Raw genomic sequence first — 21,810 nt, forward strand, 5'->3', positions numbered from 1 at the left:
CGAGCCGGGTCCCGGCCCCCAGCCCGGCGGGAAGGGTACGCACCGACCCGGCACCGGCACGGGGTGGCCCCGCGGGGCTTTGGCCCTCGGGACCGGCGCTTTGCATACCGCGACGGGGCGGCTCCGACGGCTTCGCTTTGTGGCGGTACCGCACAGCGAGAAAGGAGTCCAGTGCTGCCACCGCCTGGCCCCCTCTGCTGTCCCGCTCCGTCGGTAACGCTCCCTGTACGTCGGCAGAGGTAAAGGGTGGGCTGCTTGTTCTCCCACGAAGCAAGAGCGTGCTAAACGGGATCTCCGTTTTCCCTAGTGAACTGCTTTTAAGGTGCCCGCTTCTGGTCCTTGCTGTGGACACGCCATTGCCGATGCTACTGCTTTCTTTGCTGGGCTCAGCAAGAAATGCCCATGTCGATCCCCTTTGTGTCCCTTTTCTAGAGGAGCTGCGGCAACGTGGCTTGCACGAGTGGCTGGCGTCGCTGTCTTTTGATAACCCTGATTGTCCCGACCTGCAGCTGACCATGGGTGCAGTAATTGTAGAAGAAATGAGGGTGGCTGTAGAAGCAGCCACTGGATTCAGGTGTTCAGCTGGGATTTCACACAACAAGGTACGTGAGTAACACATCAGTCTGATTTCTTCTGAGTAGCAAGTCAGAATGTGCTGTAGACACTCTCCTTATGCACTATTAAGTCTCCTGTAGAAGATGCTGAGTGGAGAATACAGCCATATGTGAGCACACCTTCAGGGAAATTATAGGACATCTGGAAAGGGGAGGAGTTTTTCTCCCAGAGATGTGGCCTATGCAGTCAGCACTCAATTGATTTACTGCCTGGATTTCTGGTGTAGCCTAATGAGTTGGCTCCCTAGGAAGAAAAGGGTTTTAAGTCCCCCAGGAGAGTTTTGTTTGAAAAAACGTGATCTTAAAGCAGGAAACCTCCACCTTGAGTTTTCAACCACAGTGGCTGTAGCCATGGAATGGGTTTTACTGACACAAATTCCCAGCAGCTTGGAGGAAGAAGAATACCAGTTTGGGGCACTGAGGTGAGTCAGGTTGCTTTTCCTCTTTCTGGTCAATCAGACTTTACCCCCACTGGCCATGCTTTGGGTGATGCTCAGCCAGCTGCTGAGAGCAGCCGTGGGAGCACTTCGTGCATGACAGCAGCTGCAGAAACAAACGGACTTTGATGCTGCAGCTATGAAGGGTTTCCTGCTGGGTGAAATGCAGGGTGGTTTACCAAGAGCACCTAGCACTTGTTTCTTTGCAAAAGGGACTCACAGACAGCTGTGACTTTAAAAATGCAGGCTCTGGCTAAAGAAGGAAAAGGATAAAGACTAAATGGGTGCTTTGGAACTTAAGGAAGATAAATTTCACCTTAGATTGCTGCAGAAACCACTGGAACTATTACCAGCTGTACATGGGTACCAGAGCTAGTTCTGCACTGGCTCACCTTGAAACTAGAGCAGTCTGTGCATCAGAAATTTGCTGAGGAAGATCACTGGTATAGAAATTTCCAGTGGAAGGGATGTTCAAGTTGCCTTTTTGGTATCTTTAATCAAGAATAACAGAGAACATCACTGCTACGCCTAGCAGCATCTCCCAGCTTCCATTTTCTATGCCAGCATTCTTTTGTTTGTTTGCTTTGGGTTTTTTTTAAAGGGAGTAAGGAAATTGTGATGTACTGTGCTGTCCCTGAAGAACTGTACATTTATACCAGCAAGCACAATGCAGAGATTACCAGAGCTTACATGTGGCTGTGCAGAACAGGCTACAGTGTTTCTACATCCAGCTCACCTCTGTAGGTACAAATCTCTGCAAAGAATGAAACAAGTGCTAGGTGCTCTTGGTAAACCACCCTGCATTTCACCCAGCAGGAAACCCTTCATAGCTGCAGCATCAAAGTCCGTTTGTTTCTGCAGCTGCTGTCATGCACGAAGTGCTCCCACGGCTGCTCTCAGCAGCTGGCTGAGCATCACCCAAAGCATGGCCAGTGGGGGTAAAGTCTGATTGACCAGAAAGAGGAAAAGCAACCTGACTCACCTCAGTGCCCCAAACTGGTATTCTTCTTCCTCCAAGCTGCTGGGAATTTGTGTCAGTAAAACCCATTCCATGGCTACAGCCACTGTTGTTGAAAACTCAAGGTGGAGGTTTCCTGCTTTAAGGTCATGTTTTTTCAAACAGAACTCTCCTGGGGGACTTAAACCCCTTTTCTTCCCAGTCAGCTTACTCATTAGAGTACACCAGGAACCCAGCTGATAAGTAAGACCAAATAATTGAATGAGCTCTTTGGAAGCACTTGGAGGATAACAGCATGGTTTTATCAAGAACCATTCATACTAAACTCATTTATTTGCCCTCTTTGACAGTATAAGTAGCCTAATTTACAGGGCAAACTGCAGATGCAAGGTGTTCACCTGTAGGTTTCTAATGCACCTCACCAAGTTTCAAAAGCTGACGATGACACCCTAGCAAAGCACAACATGTCTGAGGTTATCTGAAAGGCATGCATCTAGCTGAAGAAAATCTTAACATTTTCCATAATGATTTTGTTCACTGAGTTGCGCTCAAATTGGGATGTTTAGAGTGGGATCCTGGGGGCATCTGTCTGAGGTTTCCTAAGAGCTGTTATTTTCACTGAAGCCTATAGTGAGGGAACAGTTGTAGGAATTCAGGTGCTGCTAAGCACAGGTAGGGCTCAGGGCCTGGCTGAGAAAGTTCTGGGAGGTGAAATTAGAGCTGAAAATTCTGGGCTTAGAAAAGCCCAGAAACAGTCTGAAATCACAAAGTGCTGCTTATGTTCTCCACTGACTGGTTTTGTGGTTTATAGGAAAAAAGCAACCAGCAGGCTTTTGGCTAAGTCACAGTAAGTGAAGTAGTAGCCTGGAGTTATTGTGGACAAGCAGCAGGATGAGTCAGTAATATGAATGCTCTTGAAGAAATGGCAAATCCTCTTACAGCCTGTGTAGATCAGAGAATGTGTCAGAAAAAAGTAAATTATTTCTCCCCATGAAGTCTCAGTGATTGGTTCAGCTTGTAGCACTTCACTTTATGAACACTGTGGGTAAACTTGGAAGAGTCTCCAGTGAAACAAGAATTGGATATCTGGAAAATGACCGGATATGAAAAATTGAAGGAAAGGGATCCACTTTGTCTAGAAAAGAGTGAGAACATATGTATGCCTGTAAAACAGGCTTTGAATAAAGATCATAGCTCAATAGGCAGGAAAAAATTTTCCTTAGTGATAGGATGTGTGGTAAAGCAGTGAAACAGAAAATTGTTAGACTTGTTCAAAAAAAACCCCAAACACCCAGCTAAACATATTTCAAGCTGACCTGTGTGGTTTTGATCCTGCAGTAGATTAGAGTGTGAGGGAAAGCTGTATAGCAGGTAGGCTGGAGAACATCTCTTCCAGATTATCAATGCTAGCAATTCTGTATTTTGCAGGTTCCTTTTGCAGCATTATGCTGCTGTGGACCTCACAGAAGATTAAAGTAGTGACATTGAGAAAAAGTGAGGCAAACACAGAAGATGGAGCAAGACATAGTGGAGAAATAGCCTGGGGAGGATTATGGGGATGCTCTGGAAGCTCTAGCATGCTTGCCTGATGGAAAACAAAGCCAAGCAGAACAAGTAATAGATCCAGATGTCCTAAGCTGCCTGGAGCAGGAACTGGAAGTCTGGAAGCAGCAGTGCTTTCAGAGTACCCAGCCAGCGGGTGCCAAGTCCCAAGGTGGGCACTACCTGGGAGCAAGCAGCGGTGCAGCCTGCATGTCCTTCCTAGCAGCTATTTGAAAGGCAGCTCTCAGAGGTGATACAGTACCAGGGATTAGGTAGTTTATAATAACAGGGTTTCCACCCTCTTCTGTGTTACAGACGCTGGCAAAACTGGCCTGTGGGTTAAACAAGCCCAACCGCCAGACACTAATATCTTCACGATTTGTCCCGCAGCTCTTCAGCCAACTGCCTGTCAGCAGTATGTAAGTACTGAGGATCTGCCTGCTTTTGTACAGCTTGGGGCTCAGGCTGAGCTGCTCTGTGTCAAGAGCATGTATGTGAAATGCTGGTGCTGTGCTTCCACAGTCCAGGCTTTTATCAGGAAGAGAGCCCTGTTTGTCTTCATTGTTGTGGTACTTGCTCTTGCTGGTTTGTTGTCATCTCTTGTGTGAGCAGAACTAAAGTGACCTGGGGATAGGAAGCTGTTCCTGGCCACCTTGACAGAGAGCAATTTGATGCTAACAGATAGCAGCAGCAAAGGCTTTCAACTCTACAGTACATCAATGCTTGTAAGAAATGGAGAGGAAATCCTGTCAGTAATCCCTCAGCTCTGAGTGACAGGTTAGGAGGAACATGCCCAGGAGCTGCAGCCCTGCCAGTGAAGGGACTCAAAGAGCCTGTAGCATCCCATGGGCAGCTTTTCTCTGGGCAGAGATGTGCTCAGGATGACTGCTGGGGTGCATAGGTGTAAGCCAGGAGCACCTGTGGGCAGGGAGGCCATAGCTTTGCCCCAGTGTGAGTGACCGTGCTGTGCTCCCAGATGCGGATTGGTTTTGAGCATCCACACTGTGCACAAGTACTTTTCCTGGTGCAGGGAAGAGTAACCAGCACCACTGCTCCAGAGGAATGGATCCCTGGTCCTGCTCTCCAGATCTGCATGGCTGCTCTCTGCCTTCAGTGTCTCACTAGGGATGGAGAGGGGGGTGTGTGGGGAAGAGTCCTGTCTCTGTAGGAGGAAGTAGGGAGTGTGAGGCATTCTTCAGAGCATGGTTTGGGATTGTGTTTTGAAGGTGGAGCTGAGGGAGAAGACTGAAACTGGGTGAGTGAAAGAGCAGTTCCCATTTCAACTCCTGAGCAGAAGAGCTGTTATGTACCAAGTGTTCCCTTTTGTCCTGCTAGTTCCTGACTGCTTCTGGCTGCTGTGATCTTGGAACAGCTGCTGCAAGAAGACCTGGCATAGTCTCCAACTGATGCTTCGTTTCTGTTTTTTCTCTTCTTTTTTTCTTTTTCTGCCATAGCCGTAACCTGGGAGGCAAGCTTGGCACCGCCATCACAGACATCCTGGGAGTAGAGTACATTGGGCAGCTGACAGAGTTCAGTGAGACAGAGCTCCAGACTCACTTTGGAAACAAAACTGGGTAATGATAAACCACTCACCACAACTTGGCTCTTGGCAGGAACTAAGACTTCCTTTCAGTCACAGGTTGTTCTGCTGAGATTAGGAAGGTTGGAAGGTAAAACTTCAGTGACATCTTTGAGAAGTGTGGTCAGGCCCACAAACAGGTTTCCAGTTTCACCTGCTCCCAGGCACCCTCCCCAGGGTAATGTTTTGCCTGCCAGCCAGCTCCTCTGTCTTCCCCTACAGTGTCTAAGGAGTGGGACAGGCTGTGGAAGGGCTCCCTGCAGGCTGAGAAGCAGGCAGGCTTGACAGTCTCGTTTCAGAGGAAATGACAAGGCTGGATTGGAGCCTGGAATACCACTTCTGGGCCCAGAGCGGTGGTTGGGATGCCCTGCAGACTGGTGAACTGTTGCCACTTCAGGAGAAGAGGCGGAGGAGCTGTGCTGACAGGCAGTTGTGGCCTGAAGGAAGCCTGCCTGTAGAGCTGCGGCTGCAGAGCTGGGGAGGAGAGGCAGTCACAGCTTGCATGGAGCTGAAAGCACAGCTCAGCAGCAGGCTGAATTGCTGTCCAGTGATGCCTGCCTGTTTGTGGCTGCTTTACCTCATGCTTCCTCTGTGGCTTTCAGGTCCTGGCTTTATGACTTGTGCAGAGGAATTGAAGATGAACCTGTCAAAAACCGGTACCTGCCCCAGTCCATTGGCTGCAGCAAGAACTTCCCTGGGAGGACAGCCCTGGCCACACAGAAGGAGGTAGGATAAGCCTTCCGGTACAAGGTTTGGCCTTTTTACTAGAGAAGATGAGAATGCTAAAAGCGTTTTAGCCAAGACTAACTTGCAAAACTACTGCTTTTCTGTGTCACCGTGCCCTGAAACTCAGCCTAGAGGCTCAGTGGGAGGAGGTGGTTTTGGACCCCAGAAATTAGGGAAATCCCTGTTTGACAGAAATGTATTGACCAACTCCTGCACAAAGAGGTCCAACCTTGTAATAACTGTGGGCCTGTGCTGCTCACAGTGCCAAGCTTCAAGGGCTTGGTTGCTAGAAAGAATGTAACTAGCTCAAAGAAAGAGGGAGGATGCTCCTTACCTGTTAGCTGGGGAGAGGTTCCCACAGAGCTGTAGGGAGATACAAAAAGAGATCCAGGGCAGGGGACCCAGATTACTTGGCAAAGTCTAGTAGTAATGCTGCAGGACTTGTATGGTATCTACACTGCCTTGCCTCCAGCATTGAATCCTCACCTGGAATGATTTTCTGCAGGAGTACTTCAGATACGAGGCCTCATGATAGTCTGTGTCTGATCCCCCTCCAGCATTCCCCAGTGTGCGGAGCGTTGCTCTGGCCTGGTGGCAGTGCTGGGAGCAGAACCCCAACCTGTCTGTTACCACTGTTTTGTCCAGGTGCAACACTGGCTCCTGCAGCTGGCCTTGGAGCTGGAATCCAGACTTATCAAGGACAGGAGCCAGGTAAGGAGGAGAGGCACAAGGACAGCATTCTCCCTGTTGGCCTTCAGGAAGCCGTGTGGTGCCTTTGCACCCTGAGCTCTTTGCTGGAGGCTGAGGGTGGTGTGTGCTGGGGGAGGAAATCTGCTTGCCCTCAGATGTGTCCCTGTGTGCTAAGGTGCCCCAAGCAGAGAGGTGTGCATGAGCCTGGCCAGGAGGGATGGTTTTTGCCCCGGAACAGTGCAGGGCTAAGGATGCTCCTTGTCCTGTGATTCAGGATGCAGGGACCTGAAAGCCCCTGCCCCTTCATCCTGTTGCATTGCTGCTCCCCTGCAAGCCCTCTACCAATGCAGCTCTGCCTGTGCTGTGGGCTGTGAGAGGAAGTGATACGCTCAAATCCGGATGGTAGACTGCAGGCCAAGGGGAGGTTAATCTGCTAACTTCATCACTGCAGAGGGCCAAGAAAAAGTATGAAGCTGTCTTTGAAGGAAAGCAAGGACTAACTGCTTCCTGTCTGTGTGGCACAGCTGTACAAGCATCTGCTGTTCTGTATCCCATCCCTTGGAGATCAGGCCAGGCAGGACAAGCTGCCATCTCTCACACAGCAGCATCGGGAGGCAGTAGCTGGTAGTCCGGGGTTCTGGGTGGTGAGAAGGTCTCCTTGGCCTTTCCTGCAGATGTGGCTTTCTTCTCTCTGCAGAACCACCGAGTGGCCAAGCAGCTGATGGTGGTCATCCGCATGCCAGGTGACATCCGGGTGTCCCGCTTTTGCGCTCTGTCCCGCTATGATGCCCAGAAGATGTGCAACGACGCCTTTGCCCTTATCCAAAACTGCAATGTGGCTGGGGCTCACCAGGCGGCCTGGTGAGTGTGGGAAGAGGGGGTTCACGTCTCTGTCAGGTGTTGTTCTGCTGTGGCAGGTGCAGGGTGAGCCAGGGACCTGACAGAAAGGAATGAGAGTGTTATGCCAACAGGCAGGAAGTGATCCCTGGCACAGTGGAGTGCTGCGACCTCCACTTGTTAGTGGTAGGACAGCCGTGAGAGCCTGGCCTCACATCTGGCGAGACACCTCTGACTTCTATGCTTGGAGCTGATGATTGCTACTTACAGGGGAATGTCCAGCAGGAGTGAGGCAGTCCTTGCTAGGCCTTGCTTCTACCCTAAAGATAAGAGTGTGTTTTGAGAGGAGGCTGTTGGGGCAGGAAGGAAAACTAAGGTGCAAAAACTAAGGCAAAACTGAGGAAAACTAAGCTCCCCTATGCAATGTTACTTCTTTGTGCTCTGCAGTGAAGGCTAAGGCACAGTTAAGGCAAGAAGGTCCTGCCCATTAGGCTCCAACAAGGCTGCTGCTGCTTTAAGACCCTCTCACCTTGCCTGGGAGTCTCACAGCAGCTTGGGCCTGTGGTGGACTGAAAGTCCAGGCTGGCAGCTGCCTCCCCCTGCTCCAGCGTGTTTTCCTTTTGGAAATGCTGTTCTGGGAAGAGGCTTTCTGCTCTGCCCAGCACGGCCTCCTCCGTGAGGCTCTTCTGGAGGTAGCAATACTAATACTTTGTCAGAGGAAACATCTCTCCTACCCACTGACAGATACCTGGACTGCAGTTCTGTCCCCTGCCTGTGAACATTCTATGTTGCTTAAAGCCTTACCTCCAAAAGACTTCTTGCTTCCCAGGGTGATGTCTGAGCTGATGTTGGTCTGTCTTTCATAGGTCTCCACCGCTCATATCGGTGCTTCTCTCAGCAAACAAGTTCTCTGAGCCTGCCACGCTCCTCTCTGCAGGCATCGCCACCTTCCTGACGAGTGACACCCAGCCTGATGGCACTGCCACCACCAGCCAAAACACCACGTCTTCTAAGAGGCCCAGGGTCAAGTTCTTCAGGAGCCCAAGCAAAGAGGTTAGGCAGAAGCCAGCTAATGCTATTGAGTCATTCTTCCAAAAGGCAACAGAAAGGCAGCAGTCGCAGATGGCGGCAGCAGCCAGCCTGCCCGCTGCTACCACAGCAGGGTCACCTGTGCCCAGCTCCCCAGAGCACCCAGAGACAGATGGTGGTGGACTGGCCTCTGTGCGGTGTGACCTGGAGTCCCCTGTGAAGCAGAGTCCCAGGAATGGGAGCCCTACTTCTCCTTACGAGAGGCTTCCCTGTGAGAAGCTGTTGTCTGATGTTACACAAACACCCTTAACTCCACCCAGCTCCAGGACCCTTCTGAAATTAGAGCCAGCTCTGAAGGGAAATGAGCAGAATTTGCCACCCTCTCCTGAGCTCGCACTGCTTCCTCCTGCCTTGCCGGGGGACCAGCAGCGCTGTGAGAAGTGTGGTCAGCTCGTGCTGGTATGGGAATTCCCAGAGCACTTGGACTACCACTTTGCTCTGGAGTTGCAAAGCTCCTTCCTCGAGCCCAGCGCTCCCATGGCTCCAGCAACAGCTCCCAGCCCAAAGGCTGCAGCTTCCAGGTCTCCTGCCAAGGCAAAATCCAAGCCCAAGACTCCAGCAGCATCTAGTGCAAAACGACCCAGAGAAGGTGTGACAAGAACTTTAGATTTTTTCTTTAAGCGCTCACCTCCTTAACTCCCAGCTATGCTGGGAGGTTTTTAGATAATCGGTGTTTTTAAAGAATCAAGTGTTTTTTAAATACGGTTAAAAGTTTTTATATTGCCTGACAGTTTTAATGCAGAAGAGTCTAATAAATTATCTCTATCCCAAGTCTAAGAGGAACTAGACCTCACAAACTGTGTGTGATGCTGGATGTATCCAGTTTAGCTGGTGGCAGCTAGTGTGCCTCCCGTTTGGTGCTACTAGGAGCTGTATTGTATTCTCTCTTGCCTATGCCTCCTGCCATGGGCATTTCCATAGTATTACTCCTCAGTCATTCTGTTCCTATGGCTTTCTCTTCCTCCAGTAAAAGCAGGCACTGTAAGCATAGTGGCTTATCCCAGGGCCTTTCCAGCCAAGCCTCAGCTTGAACCCCTATCCAGTCACTTCATATGAAGCCTTCAGCTCAGGGTGGTTCTCTGGCTGCAGTTGCAGGCCTTGCCTTCACTGTATAACTCATAGATGGTAGCTTAGCCCTGTGATTCCTTCTCCCCTCCACCTGGAAGACACTGATTTTTATCCTTGCCACATCAGGATTTTTGTTGTAGACTGCTTGGCAATTCCCTGTGTGCAGCAGTCTTGCGTAGTGCTTATCACCAGCTCTGGAGTGCACAAGATGGACTGCTCCTGTCAAATAAGAGTTGAGGAAGTTGGAGCTGCACAGGCATTCTTTTTGTTGGGCTTTTTGAAATCTTGGCACCAGTTCCTGATAATTGCTATTGATGCTTAAATAGTCTATTGCTAGAGTCCTCATGGAATGGATGAGAAACGTGCCAGAGTCCCAGTCTTCTGAAAGCTTTCCTCCACTGCAGAAAGAGCGTATTACCACATTTTTCCTCCTCCCAAGACTCTGGGTTATACTACATGTAACTTGATGACAGGTCTCTGTTTTGCTCGTGCTCTGCTGAATGACTTGTTCAGCTCTCTGGGCCACAGTTCACATCAGCATGGCTGCCCCAGCCCTCCACAAATTGCAACAGGGCCAACAAAGCAGAGTATTGTGGAGGGGAGGAGAGGGTGAGACTGGCTCCAGGGCAAGAGCTGTGCTTGTGCTCGGTGGCGTGGCAGGGCTCAGCTCTGTGCTACACCACTAGCTGCCTGGAAGCTGCCAGCCTCTTCCAGATGTGCGGCTGCCAATAATTTGAACTTGGCTCTCAGGGCAGGGGGAAGGAACATGCCACGTCAACACAGCACTGGGTGGGGTTTAGAAACACACTTTGCAGAGAATTTCATCAGCTGCAGGCTTCCCCTCCCTGAGCAGGGGGAGAGAGCCTTTAAGGCAGCAGATAACGACACACAGTGCAGCTGTATTGGCATGTGCTGTTTCCTCTTTTCTGAACTGCACCATCCTACTTGCAGCTGTTGAGCTGCTCTCCTTCCAGCAGACTGCCTGTGCTGAGAAGCTGCTGCATTACTGTCACTGGGGGTCTAATACGTGACAACACAGTTGTGAGATTTCAGGAAGCACAAGAAGCTCATTCTGGTGCGTGCAGCTCTGCTGGTAATCGGCAGAGGAAGGAATTACAGAGTCACTCCCATTAATGACAGCCCTAACTGCAAAGTGACAAGTTTCCCAAAGTCCACATAAAGAGAAATGGCAACTGGTCTGGCAGCGTTGCCTCACGCTCCTGTGGCATGTCTCATTTCCTGTCTGGCAGGACCAGACTCTGTAGATGCCACTACCTGACACAAAAACAAGTTGAGAACATGCAAATCCCTTCCGTGACACAAGTCACCTCCACAGGGAAGCCTTTCTGCCCCTGCTTGTCCCAAGGGAACAACCTGTTCTCATGGAAGAAGGCAGTGGCAAACCCCTTGACAAGGTCAAAGCTATTTTAAAAACCAAACTACTGGTTAGATGTGTGCCCTAGAAAGCATCCCTTTAATTGGGTGCGGGGGGAATTTGTGGCTGCAAGGAAGCGCTCACCACAGCCTGTTCCGCCCACAACAGCCTGAAGTGCTGTGCTCAGGGTGACGTGGCTGCCTGTCACCCCAGGCTGCACACCCAGGCTGGCTCAGATAAGCTGGGAGAGCACAGTTGTAAACAGGAGCACGTGTGCATTCCTTCCACACCACAGGATGGTATTTATAGGGCTGAATGTAGAAAGCTTAGAAAGGGATGAAGGGCTGCCATCTCCACCCATGACCCAGCTCCAAGGGCAGCAGGGCAAGAGCCCAGCTCCACCCTCACTCATTGTAAAACTCAGCCAGCAAGCTCAATAAAACATCTTTATTCTGTACATATATATATATAGATGCTTGGGGAACAGAGACAACCCCCAGCATTAGAAAAATTCATGACAACAAAACAGCAATTATGAAGAGCATGGCACCAAGAACAGTCATGCCACAGATGGCAGGGATGAGGTGAAACCAGCCATTGGCTATTTCATAGTGGGTCACAGCACCCCATGGGGCAGAAAACAGCAGGGCTGCTGCAAACAGCTGGAGCCCCCCCCACCCCTCAGGCAGCTTTCGTAGTGACCCACTAGCACCAAAGGGAAGAGCCTGCTGGGAGCTGGGGCCTGTCCTTCTTGCAGGCATAGGTGAAAGTCCATATCACTCTTAACACCTAGACCCATGCCAGGATGGGGAGAAAGAGGGAGGGATCCTGCTTGAGCAGCAACCCTGAGGCAGCAGCTGCTGTCTCACTGATGGGGAAGAAGCAGAGTTTTCACCCAGCTTAGTGCTCCCCTCAAGGGACAGGCCACACCTGTCACTACTGAGCTGCCTCTGAATCCCTTCACATCTACCACCATTCCACCGGCTTCCTCAGGCCTCAGCATGCTCTTCGCAGGGCGCAGCCACCACCTCCCCACCTGCTAGAGCCCAGCCCAGTGGTGAGTGCCGCTCTGTGACATCCACAGATCAGCCCAGCAGCAGAACGCTCTCAAGATGGTGGAAGGGTTGTTTGGGTGTCCAAATACTATCACAGGCCCTCACCCTTCTCTTCGGTCAGGGCTGGCAGGCCACCATGCCACACAACAGGGCTGGCTGAAGGCCTGTTGCTCACAGCTGACACGTTTGGTCTAACAGTCAGCAATAAAACCAAAAGCCTACGTACAGCTGTACAGCCCCTGCTGCACCCTCCAGCCTACAAGCAGCCTGGAGTAACGGTCACACAGCTGTGGAAGCTGCATAACAGTGACTGGGAGACAAACATGCTCCACTCTGTGCACAGTCCTTGCTGGCAACACCAGCTTTCCTCTGACAACAAACCCCAGTGGCAAAGGAAAGAAAAGTTGTCTTTCTTGAGGAGAAACAGAAATAAAATCACGCCACTGTCAAATCACATCCAAACAATAGAAGTCACCTGTTTCTGTGTTAGTAACATGGCCCATCCTCCTCACATGTTAAGGCAAGCATGTGAGGAGCCAAGCTGGGCTGGGCCCTGGAATAGCCACACCAGGGAGCCCACTGCAAGCCACCGCTGCCAACATGCAGGTGACTCCTGCAGCCAAACATCCATGGGAACAATCTGCACACGCCAGCACAGGCCCTGGCCCCACTCTGCTCCACAGAATGGCCTCCTGACCGGCTGCTGTGAGGAACAGATGCAAGTGCAAACTCTGCCTTCATGCCGTTACGTTGGGAGGCTGTGCCACCTGGAGCAGCCACAGCTTCCTGGGAGTCAGAAAGTGGGATGCTGAAGGAGAGTGTACGTGTGAGTAGGAAACAGGACGCTTGTCCCATAGCAAGACACTCAAATTGGAGAAATGCAAAACCAACACACAAATGGACACACAGCAGATTAAAGCCAATCAAGATTAAAACAGTTAAAAAGTGTCCTGAATGCATTTTGAGAGGTTCAACCAAGTCCCTGCTGTGGGTAGCAGGGCCTCTTCCATCCCCTGCCCAGGGGGATGTGCTGCAGGATGACTCAAAAGAGGATTGTTATCAACCCGGTGCTCAGAGAGCAGAAATAGGACCAGATCTTGTGTCAGAGATGGAAAAACATCCCTTCACCACTAGTCAAGGGTTCTGCTCCTCCCAACCAGTAATTTTCGAACACTAGACAAAGCCAGAACTTGCCTGCCCAGGTCTGCAGGTGTCTCTCATCTATTCTGAAGGAGGGCAGATTAACAAAAGCTGCAGGCAACGTGGAGAATGTGCTTAACTTGCCCCCTGTACGGCACTGAATGTGAGAAACTCTCCCAGGCTCCATCTCACAGTGCGGAGGAGGGACGCCCATGCCAGAAGGGGACAGCAGCAGCTCCAAGCATTACTCAGAGAGCCATGAGAGCTTCCATCCTTCTCCTCAGTTGCTGGTGAGTGGAGATCTCTCTGACCTCCTGGTAGTCAGAAGCTCAGCTGTCCAGGCCCCAGGGACTCCTCCAAGCCGTTTTCTTTGGTGGTGATGGCTTGGAGGTCAGTGACATGCCCAATGCCTTTGGTGACTCCTTCACGGAAAAGCAGCTTAGCTCCAATCTTCAAGTATTCAGGATGCTTGATGAACCTGAAACGGACAACTGCCTTCTCTCCTGTCCGCAGCTTGTCCTGAACAGAAAAAGGGGAGAGCTTAGAGCCATCTACCATACCAATACATGCGAGAGGTGCATGTGGATGCTAAGAAGATGAGGCAAATGAGCAGGATGCCTCCCTCCGACTGCACGGCTCGAGCTCTTCCCATTACTATATGCATTAGGGGAGACAGGAAGACTCTGCAGAATGGAGAGTTCATCTCCCTTCACAGTCTTGCTGTTGTCTGTCATGCGGCTTGTTTTGTGAGGAGGGAAGTATTTTAACATGCTGGGAAGAAAATCAACCAAATGGGCAGGATAAAGTGATGGAGTGTGCTCCTAGGAAGGGACAGAGCTACTCAAGATACCAGCAGCCCCTAGCTTTACTAGAAGGCATGGGGTGGAATCCCAGCACGCCCCACAGGGAGGTCTATCTTTCTTCCCTTCCCTCACAGGCCTACCTTTCCGTGGATCTTCTCTACAATAGCAGTCTGTCTCACATTCCCCACGTGCACTGTCACCTGAAACCCCTTCCGGAAAGTCGTAGCGTGGAACAACAGCACGATCTCGGCTTCAAACACTGAGCAGATGGTGGGGTTCATTTCTGGGCTCACCATGACCATGCCCTGCAAAACAATCCAAATCTCAGACTAGTTAGGGCCTGTCCCCTGGCCATTTCCTCCCCTTCCAGCAAGTTTCCTGCAAACATCTCTACTTCGTTCCCACCCTACCAATGAGGGACCTCCAGGGAAGCCTCCAGTCCTGCTCACTGGACCAGTGAGGAACCTGGCAAAAGCAGGACTCACCTTACGCAGCAGGGAGCGGTCAAAGGGTCCAAGAGCCAGTGTGGCTGCCTGCCCAGCCCGCAGCACACGGCAGGCTGAGCGGTTGCGCTGGATACTGCACACTTTCAGCCGGAGGAACTTCCCATCATCAGTGGGACCAACCACCAGGTTCTCCCCTTCTCGGCAGATCCCACTGCCCAGGGCAGAAGAGCAGGACAGAGTTCATCAGGAGACAAGGAAGAAATCTCATGCTCCAAGATCAACCTGCACAAACTCCCCAGGGACAAGGAGGTGAGTGTCCTTCGACTTTTACCTGGGACCAACTAACGGGGATGCAAAGCTGGTGGGAACAGGGATTTCCTACAGTTAAGAACGAAAGCCATAATATCAATCCTAAGAACACCAGGTATCCCTCAGACAGGGGCCATTCTGTCCCCAGTGCCCTGCCACACTGCACTGTTTCTGCTGGAGGGACTGCAGCTGACACCCATTCTGTGTGGATGCGCTGGTAGCCAAACTGCTCTGATCACTCCTGAACACTGAGGGACGGCTGCCTTCTCATGTGGCAGCACGCAGTTAACCTCTGCTGGGACTGGAGGGCATGCTTCATCTCCCTGCTTGAGGAAGGAGGAGAGCAAGGCCTTGGGATCATAGCTAACCTCTACTGACTCTGGGTCCCAGCACGCCTGCTTTCAGCATGCTACAGGTCACATTCCTAACCCAGCAACTTTAGAGCAGACTCTCTGCTTGCTACCACATGACCAATGGTCTCCCCATGACACCTCCCAATACCCTGTAGGGCTTTATCCCCACTTGGCTCAGTCACCTGGCAATGGTCAGGACTGAGCCTCACACTGCCTTCACATCTGCAGCAGGTGACTCTAACCTTGCGGGGACTCCAGCAACCATTCACACGCACTCTTGTCTGCCTGGCCTCACTTACCTCGACAGAGTTCCTCCCACAACAGTCCCCACCTCTGGCACAGTATAAATTTCATCGACCTGCAGCAAGGCAACAAGAATAAGCTGCTCAGACAGCTGTGAAATAGCACCTCCAGAATGAGAAAAAGGTGCCCACCCCTTGTGTGGAGCGAGGTAAGCTCTCTGCTGGTCATCAGACACCATCTTGGAGCTTTCACCAGCTCCCACTACCTTCCCATTAGAGGGACCTCTGCTTTTAAGTGGCAACCAGAGAGACATTCCTGAGGTGGGCATCCCTTGGTTAGGACAGAACGCAGCCTAACAGACTTTTTTTGAGGCCTAAGTCCTTTCTTAACTTTAATGTCTCCTGATAGTCCAGGAGCGCAGCATGTCCCTCCTCACAGTGTCCAGAGCTGCCAGATGTTTGTCACATGTGACAGCAATTAATGCAGTACCAGAACTGGAAGCAAACTACCCGTACACACCTGGAACTCTGTGAGTTGCTGCATCAGTTCTTCCTGCTCTTTACTGTTGGTCAGTGGAGGGAGGATATTGAGAAAGACTTTTAAGAGATCCAGGTTCTCCCCAGAAACGCTGGACAGTGTGAAGATTGGGGTGATGCTGTCAGACACAAACAGACAGGAATAAGCAGAAGGCCAGAGCGCAGCTGCAGGAGGTGGCTGAGATTCTGAATCTACTGAGTCCAGCAAGAGGACAGAGACTACAGTGATACACAGTCAGTGCAGGAGAGCACATGGGCTAGGTACAACTCTGCAGTAACCTCTGCCTCAGTGGTTGGTCGAGGCATCAGACCCCTGCCAACCCACACTTCTGTCACGGAGAAGTAACTCCAGTACAGCCTCAGGCACCTTCTGCTCCCACAACCCAGAAAAAGGCTTGGGAGGAAAGAGTTAAAGGTGCAGTCCCCTCCCCCGTGGTTGCCCTTCCCCAGCTCTGCACAGCAACCCAGTCCAAACTGTCTGCTCTCCATGGAAGAAAGAAATTGTGTCTTACTTGGGAGACTGTGCAAACTGCTGTGCTGCTGTAACAGCATCGTCATCTGAATTCACAAGCAGGGGGAGCTTGTTGCAGCCTGGCTGCTTCAGGATTCGCTCCAGCTGCTTCACTGTCCGTTCCACAGTGGCTTTTGAACACAAGTCAACTTTGCTGACGACAATGAAGAAGGGGACCTTGAGGGCCATGGCCAAGCCCAAGTGCTCTCGCGTTGTGCCTGCTGCAGGAGACAAGGGAGAGTGGAGGTGCAGTGGCAGTCACCGCTGTTGCTTGTTTATGGGACAGCTATGTCTCCTGGCTCTCCCACAGGCCCATGCTAGAGATTTCATTCTAACTGTTTAGTTCATCAGGCAATGAAAAAGCAAAATTATTCTTTTAAACAAAACCAAACATCAGTCCAGAAAAAATAAAAGCCACCAAGAATTTTTGTGACTGATCTGTTTGCTTCAGAAAGATGCAGTAGTTTTCATTCTTGGGCTAGAGTTTGCCAGAAAACAGCCACAAAAATGTCAAGGAAAGATGTGGGAGAACTCCAGCTGCCTTTTTACAAGGCTTCAGGTTTCAGCACCCCTGTCGAAGCTGTTTGTTTTCTTTTCTGATAAACACAGCCTCAAATTCCAAACAAAGCCTCTCTGTAGAGACTACAGTTTAATGTGGTCTACAGCTGGTAAAAGGATCCCAGCTCTGCTTCCCTCTCAGGTATTGGCTGACAAGAAATCAGTAGAGGCTTCCAGACTAATATTTTTTTTCTGACAACCGTTCCCAGCTAACAAGGACCCACTCCCCCCATTCTCCATTTCTCTTCACACATTGCTGTCAACCCATGCAGGCAGGGCAACACTCACCAATGCCAGTGTTGGCGCTAACCACCAGCATAGCAAAGTCTGGGCAGTAGCTGGTGAGGCCAAAGATGGTTGTTTTCAGATACTTGTGGTGGCCAGCCAGGTCAATGAATGTGATCATTTTGGAAGAACTCTCACAGATCTCTTCCGCTGTTCGGGAGTCACTGTAATTTACCACCTGAAGGAACGTAAGGACTCAGTGAGAGAAGGAGCCCCAGCAGACAAGCAAAGAAAACCCAGCTCTTATCTATTCACTTTGACCTCAGAATCACTGAGGAGAGATCATTCACCATGGGTGCAAGAAATAACACCTGTTGCAAATGGACAAGTAGCACTCAGGTTCAGCTGAAGGAACAGACAGCTGTGCCACCTCTCTTCCCTTGTGTCCCACTCACAGTTGTAACAGGAGAGTAGTCCTATTCTCCAGCTTTTCAAGCTCAGCAGCCCACTCTCTCACCTCTCCTTTGCTATTGAAGCCTAGGATCTCAAAGCTGATGCTTGACGTTCTTCCTGACTGGATTTCATGGAGATGCCGAAAGAGGTTGAGGCGTGCTCTTCCCCGCCCGTTGTCCAGCTCTCCTTGCGTTAGGACACCCAACAGAGTTGACTTCCCTGAGTCCACATTCCCCAGAACAGCTACTCGAAGGTCTAAGAACTACAGGAATAAGAACAGAGAAATCATGAAACTTAACTGCTGCTGTGCTGGGTGTGCATGATCACTACATGGAGATGTGTCTCAGAGAGCTTCCCTCCACAATGGACACTGCGGTGTAATCTTGCTCATTTTGCTCTTGCTTCTGGCAAACTGTGATGTGACACACCAGGCTTTGATATCACAAAAAAGGTAATTTGCTGCAGCAGGAACTCTAAATCCTTCCATGTTTGCACACTGGCTTGCATGAGAACTGTTGCTGTAGAAGTGAAATAATTTCTCAACTCTGATCCAAGCAATCTTCCCTACTGGTATCTGCCTCAACCACAATCTTGGAGATGAAAAGTATTATCAAGTCTCCCTCTGGCAGCTCTTTAAAGCACCTGCTATGGGCCAATCTATGACAAAGTAAGTCCCTCTAGGGTTTGGGCTCCCATCCCAAAAGGGAACTGCTGGTATGAAGCCTCTAAGTCTCCAGCAGGAGAGGACAGCCAAGTTGCAGGTTCCTACCTGCTGGTTATCAGGCACCTTTCGGACAAGCACCTCTGTTATCTTCCTCGGAACGTCGCTGTCGTAATCGACCTCCCTCTCCCGCAGCACCGTGATATCAGCCCCAACCCTGCCACGAACACGAAAGAAAGGAGTAAGACACACTCGTACTCAGCAGCTCTTGACCTCTAGAATCACAGCTAGCAAAGTGAATGAGATGAAAGCTGGGGATAGCAGGGAAGGGGCCTCAAGCTTTCCAGCCAAAAGCCCTATAACTGCCTTCATATTTCTGGAGCCTCACAATGAGGTAATTTCAGTCATACAGGGGCTTTGCAGAATGGAGCCACTGGCTCATCAGGGGACTCCTGGGGCCAAGCCTCTACTGGAGGCTGTTTGTGCAGATGAAAGGGAATACGTACTTCTCTGCCATACGGCGCAGTGTCTTGAGTGAGGCACGCATCTCCTCTTCTGAGAGGCCCACCAGCAGCCCATTGTCCTCCACGCCAATCTGATAGACAGCCTCACCTCGGCCTTCCTGCAGTCGCCACTTCATCTGTGTCACCAGGTGCTCAAAGCGATATTGTGAGGGATTCACCAGCTTTAGCTGTTTAACAGAGGGGTTAGTTATAGTCACAGCCTGGATGTAGAAGAAATCCCATTGCCCAAGCCAGCAACTCCCTAACCCAACACCATAAAGCAATGGCCTCAACACTGATCCACCTCTAGAAAACCCAGCCCATGTTAGTATCTGCACAGAAGCCATAGGACAGGTGAGACAGGGTTTCACAAAGGTGCATACATATGGTAGAACAATTTTTCTGCATTCTGACAAAGGGATCTCTACTCTGCCTGCTGTGGAGGTAAAAACAGCACTGTGGGACCTATCTGTGACACAGGAGCCAAGTGAGTGTAAATGGCAGAGCAACCACAAGGAAGTGACAAAAGATTATCAGGGACACCTGCAGTGCCTCTCAAAATGAAGATTTCAAGAAAAACACAGTGAATCTCATCTCCTAAAACAGATTCCTAAAAATGAGTAATGAGATCAAAATCTTCCAGCTCAACGTACTGGGTGTTGCTAGGCACAGAGACACAAAAGATGACTGACAGTTCCTTACTACAGTGTCCACTTTTCTGTCCCTTTCTCGGACACGTTGCCCATATGCTGTCTTTGGTGAAGTTACTCACTGCAAAATAACCTCCTTCTGCAACCTCAAAAGGCTCACCTTGTACTCGATGTTCCCATCTTCTGCCTGGTCAGAGAATGAAACAAGACAGAAAGGTTAGATGCTGTGCCAGCAGGGACTTCTATAAGCATCAGCTGCCCAGATACTCTGCAGCTCGTGCTGACAGTTTCAGAGACAGGGAAAGTGGCAGAAATATACTGTGTTAGGTCACACCCTCTTCTGCCATTCATTCCTACACTCAACTGGAACTTACTCCAGGTTTGTTTCTGCTGTTTGCATCCCACATCATGAAAACCAGAGGACAAAACTAGAGAGGGACACAGAGAGTAAATACTGTTCTGGGGGGATTTTTTTTACTACTGGTAAAGAATAGGGCCAGTCTAACAGTCACAGAGAGAGAGTTCCAGTTTCAAAAAGGCACAGGCCAGCAAACGATTAGAAGTTTACCACCTCGCCCATCTATTACCCACAATGCCACCCACAGCACCCCATTCCTACCCTATTCAGCAGCTTCCATCTACTCAGTGTGCACAGGAACAGGGGACTGGGAATAAAAGTTGCTGCCTCCTCTCCTTTATCTCCTGATACCCTCCCTCACTCCACTAGTTTTTCATTGACACCTTTCCATATCCTTGCCTTCTCTCTGCAGGAGAGGACTACAGACATAAGGAAGGAAGCAACTGACTTCTTGGAAGTACAGCAAGCTGGATTCTGACCTGGCAGTTCTGGAGAACCAGACCTGATCAGGACTGTCTGTACACAACATTCTCAGAAGAACTCTCCCAGGAAGGGCTGGAGCCAGACTCTGGCTTGTCACAGAAAGGCCTGGGTACTCCTCAAGCTCACTGCAACCACAACAGGCTCCAGCTTTGCACAGAGATCGTATAGCTAATATTGAAGTAGTTTTCCCACTGATTTGGTCTAAGGATCACTGAGAAAGGGCTGGAGCCTGCAGGAAACCAAGCACTCTGGCAGACTAAATGGGGCTGCCAACACTAGAGCACTTCCTTTTCCTCTGGACACTGATTTGCACATCAGGAGAGGCAACAACCCTCTCCTTGCCTTCTAGCTCAGCTCCTAACCACAGCGGTGCTTATGGTGGCAAAAGGCCAACAGAAGGAAGTTCTGAGTTGTCAGCTCAGCTCCCGGGCAGCAGAGCTATGCAGTGAGAAAAGGGTACTTGCGGAACGTTTTCCCCTGTTAACCACCTACTAGCTTTCCAGCTGTAAGAAAAACACATTCATACATTGTGCTGTCGTCTAAATAAGGGGGTGGGTCTCCTTCAAGGCAGCTGAGACTAGAAGAGCAACAAGCCTAGACTTGCTGGGCTACATACTGCACAGGGTAGCCAGGGACAGGAAGCTGTGCTGAAACCACAGGGGGCTGTCCAGCCTCCAGCTGAAAGGAACAAAAACTAAACTGCGGCTGCAGGGGACAATCCTGCCCGTGGAGAAGATCTAACAGTAGCAAAGCGCTGTTTTCTCTTCTTGCCAAGAGTCACAGCCCTGCCTTGTGGAGGAACTGCTCCCTTCCAGCACAGGCTTTTATATATTTCACAAAAAGCTCGCTGAGTGGGGCCAAGCAATTGACTCTGGGGCAATGTAATGTTCCCCACAGTGGCAGTCCTATTAGTGCGGTACCAGCTGCCTGAACTAACCAATACACCCACTTACTACCAATGCCATTTTTTCCTGCTGCAGGAGGCAAGCACCTCACACTGTCAGTACCGTCTGCATCGCTATGTAAGAAAACAGTTGCCAAATTAGCTGGGAAGGGAGTCACTAGAACCTGCTGAGCAATGTCTATGAGTTTGGCAGCTGGAAAGGGACTTACACCCAACCAGATTGGCTCCCAGGGAGGGATGCGAACAGGATGCTCCGGACTAGGAGTTGAGCAAAGCTTTATTTCCGAAGCAATTTAGTTCCCAGGCGGCAAAGCACGCACAGACAGACGCCAGGCAATGAGTTACTACTAACGGACACGGCTTGGGTGGACGACGCAGGGAGCTCGCTGGCACCGGGGGCACAAGCACTGTGCGCTGCCACGTCAAACCCCGGTGGACAGACCGGGGCAGGGGAGAAAGAGGGCACACCGCTCCCGGGGCCGGGGCTGCAGGACCGCCCGCAAGGCTGCTAGCCCGATACCGGCACGACTCCGCACCAAAGCCGCCGGGACACTCGGCCGAGCCCCTCCAGAAACTGCCTCCAGCCTGACCCGCGACCAGACCTGCCAGGGGCCGGGGCTGCCGAGAGGCGGCAAGCCCGCGTCGCACCGAGCCGCTCGCAGGGGCGCCCCGTCCCTCCGCCGCCTCCAGCCCCGCCGTGGCGG

At 50.9% G+C, this 21,810-nt stretch overlaps 2 protein-coding genes across 2 annotated transcripts in view; one reads left to right on the forward strand and one right to left on the reverse strand.

Annotated features, from left to right (window-relative positions):
- Nucleotides 1–4: 4 nt before the first annotated feature.
- Nucleotides 5–9,238, forward strand: POLH (DNA polymerase eta; the record flags this gene model as incomplete). Its single annotated transcript, XM_026844604.1, has 8 exons — nucleotides 5–35; nucleotides 433–602; nucleotides 3,867–3,970; nucleotides 5,006–5,125; nucleotides 5,733–5,856; nucleotides 6,502–6,567; nucleotides 7,244–7,407; nucleotides 8,250–9,238. Coding segments are annotated over 8 exons (1,638 nt in total), but the record flags the coding sequence as incomplete, so codon positions are not given.
- A 2,115-nt stretch (nucleotides 9,239–11,353) lies between these two features.
- GTPBP2 (GTP binding protein 2) overlaps nucleotides 11,354–21,810 on the reverse strand; it is a 10,801-nt gene continuing 344 nt past the window's right edge. The window contains exons 2-12 of the mRNA XM_026844784.1: nucleotides 19,522–19,548; nucleotides 18,715–18,899; nucleotides 18,317–18,425; nucleotides 17,612–17,809; nucleotides 17,158–17,332; nucleotides 16,313–16,532; nucleotides 15,784–15,919; nucleotides 15,321–15,379; nucleotides 14,399–14,570; nucleotides 14,054–14,218; nucleotides 11,354–13,629 (exon numbers count right to left, since the gene is read on the reverse strand). Coding sequence (XP_026700585.1) covers nucleotides 13,432–13,629; nucleotides 14,054–14,218; nucleotides 14,399–14,570; nucleotides 15,321–15,379; nucleotides 15,784–15,919; nucleotides 16,313–16,532; nucleotides 17,158–17,332; nucleotides 17,612–17,809; nucleotides 18,317–18,425; nucleotides 18,715–18,848 — 1,566 coding nt within the window. The 5' untranslated portion in view covers nucleotides 18,849–18,899; nucleotides 19,522–19,548 and the 3' untranslated portion in view covers nucleotides 11,354–13,431. The remainder of the gene's footprint in view (nucleotides 13,630–14,053; nucleotides 14,219–14,398; nucleotides 14,571–15,320; nucleotides 15,380–15,783; nucleotides 15,920–16,312; nucleotides 16,533–17,157; nucleotides 17,333–17,611; nucleotides 17,810–18,316; nucleotides 18,426–18,714; nucleotides 18,900–19,521; nucleotides 19,549–21,810) is intronic.

The sequence above is a fragment of the Athene cunicularia genome (assembly GCF_003259725.1).
Source record: "Athene cunicularia isolate RWA chromosome 3 unlocalized genomic scaffold, athCun1 chr3_part1, whole genome shotgun sequence".
Lineage (NCBI taxonomy): Eukaryota > Metazoa > Chordata > Aves > Strigiformes > Strigidae > Athene > Athene cunicularia.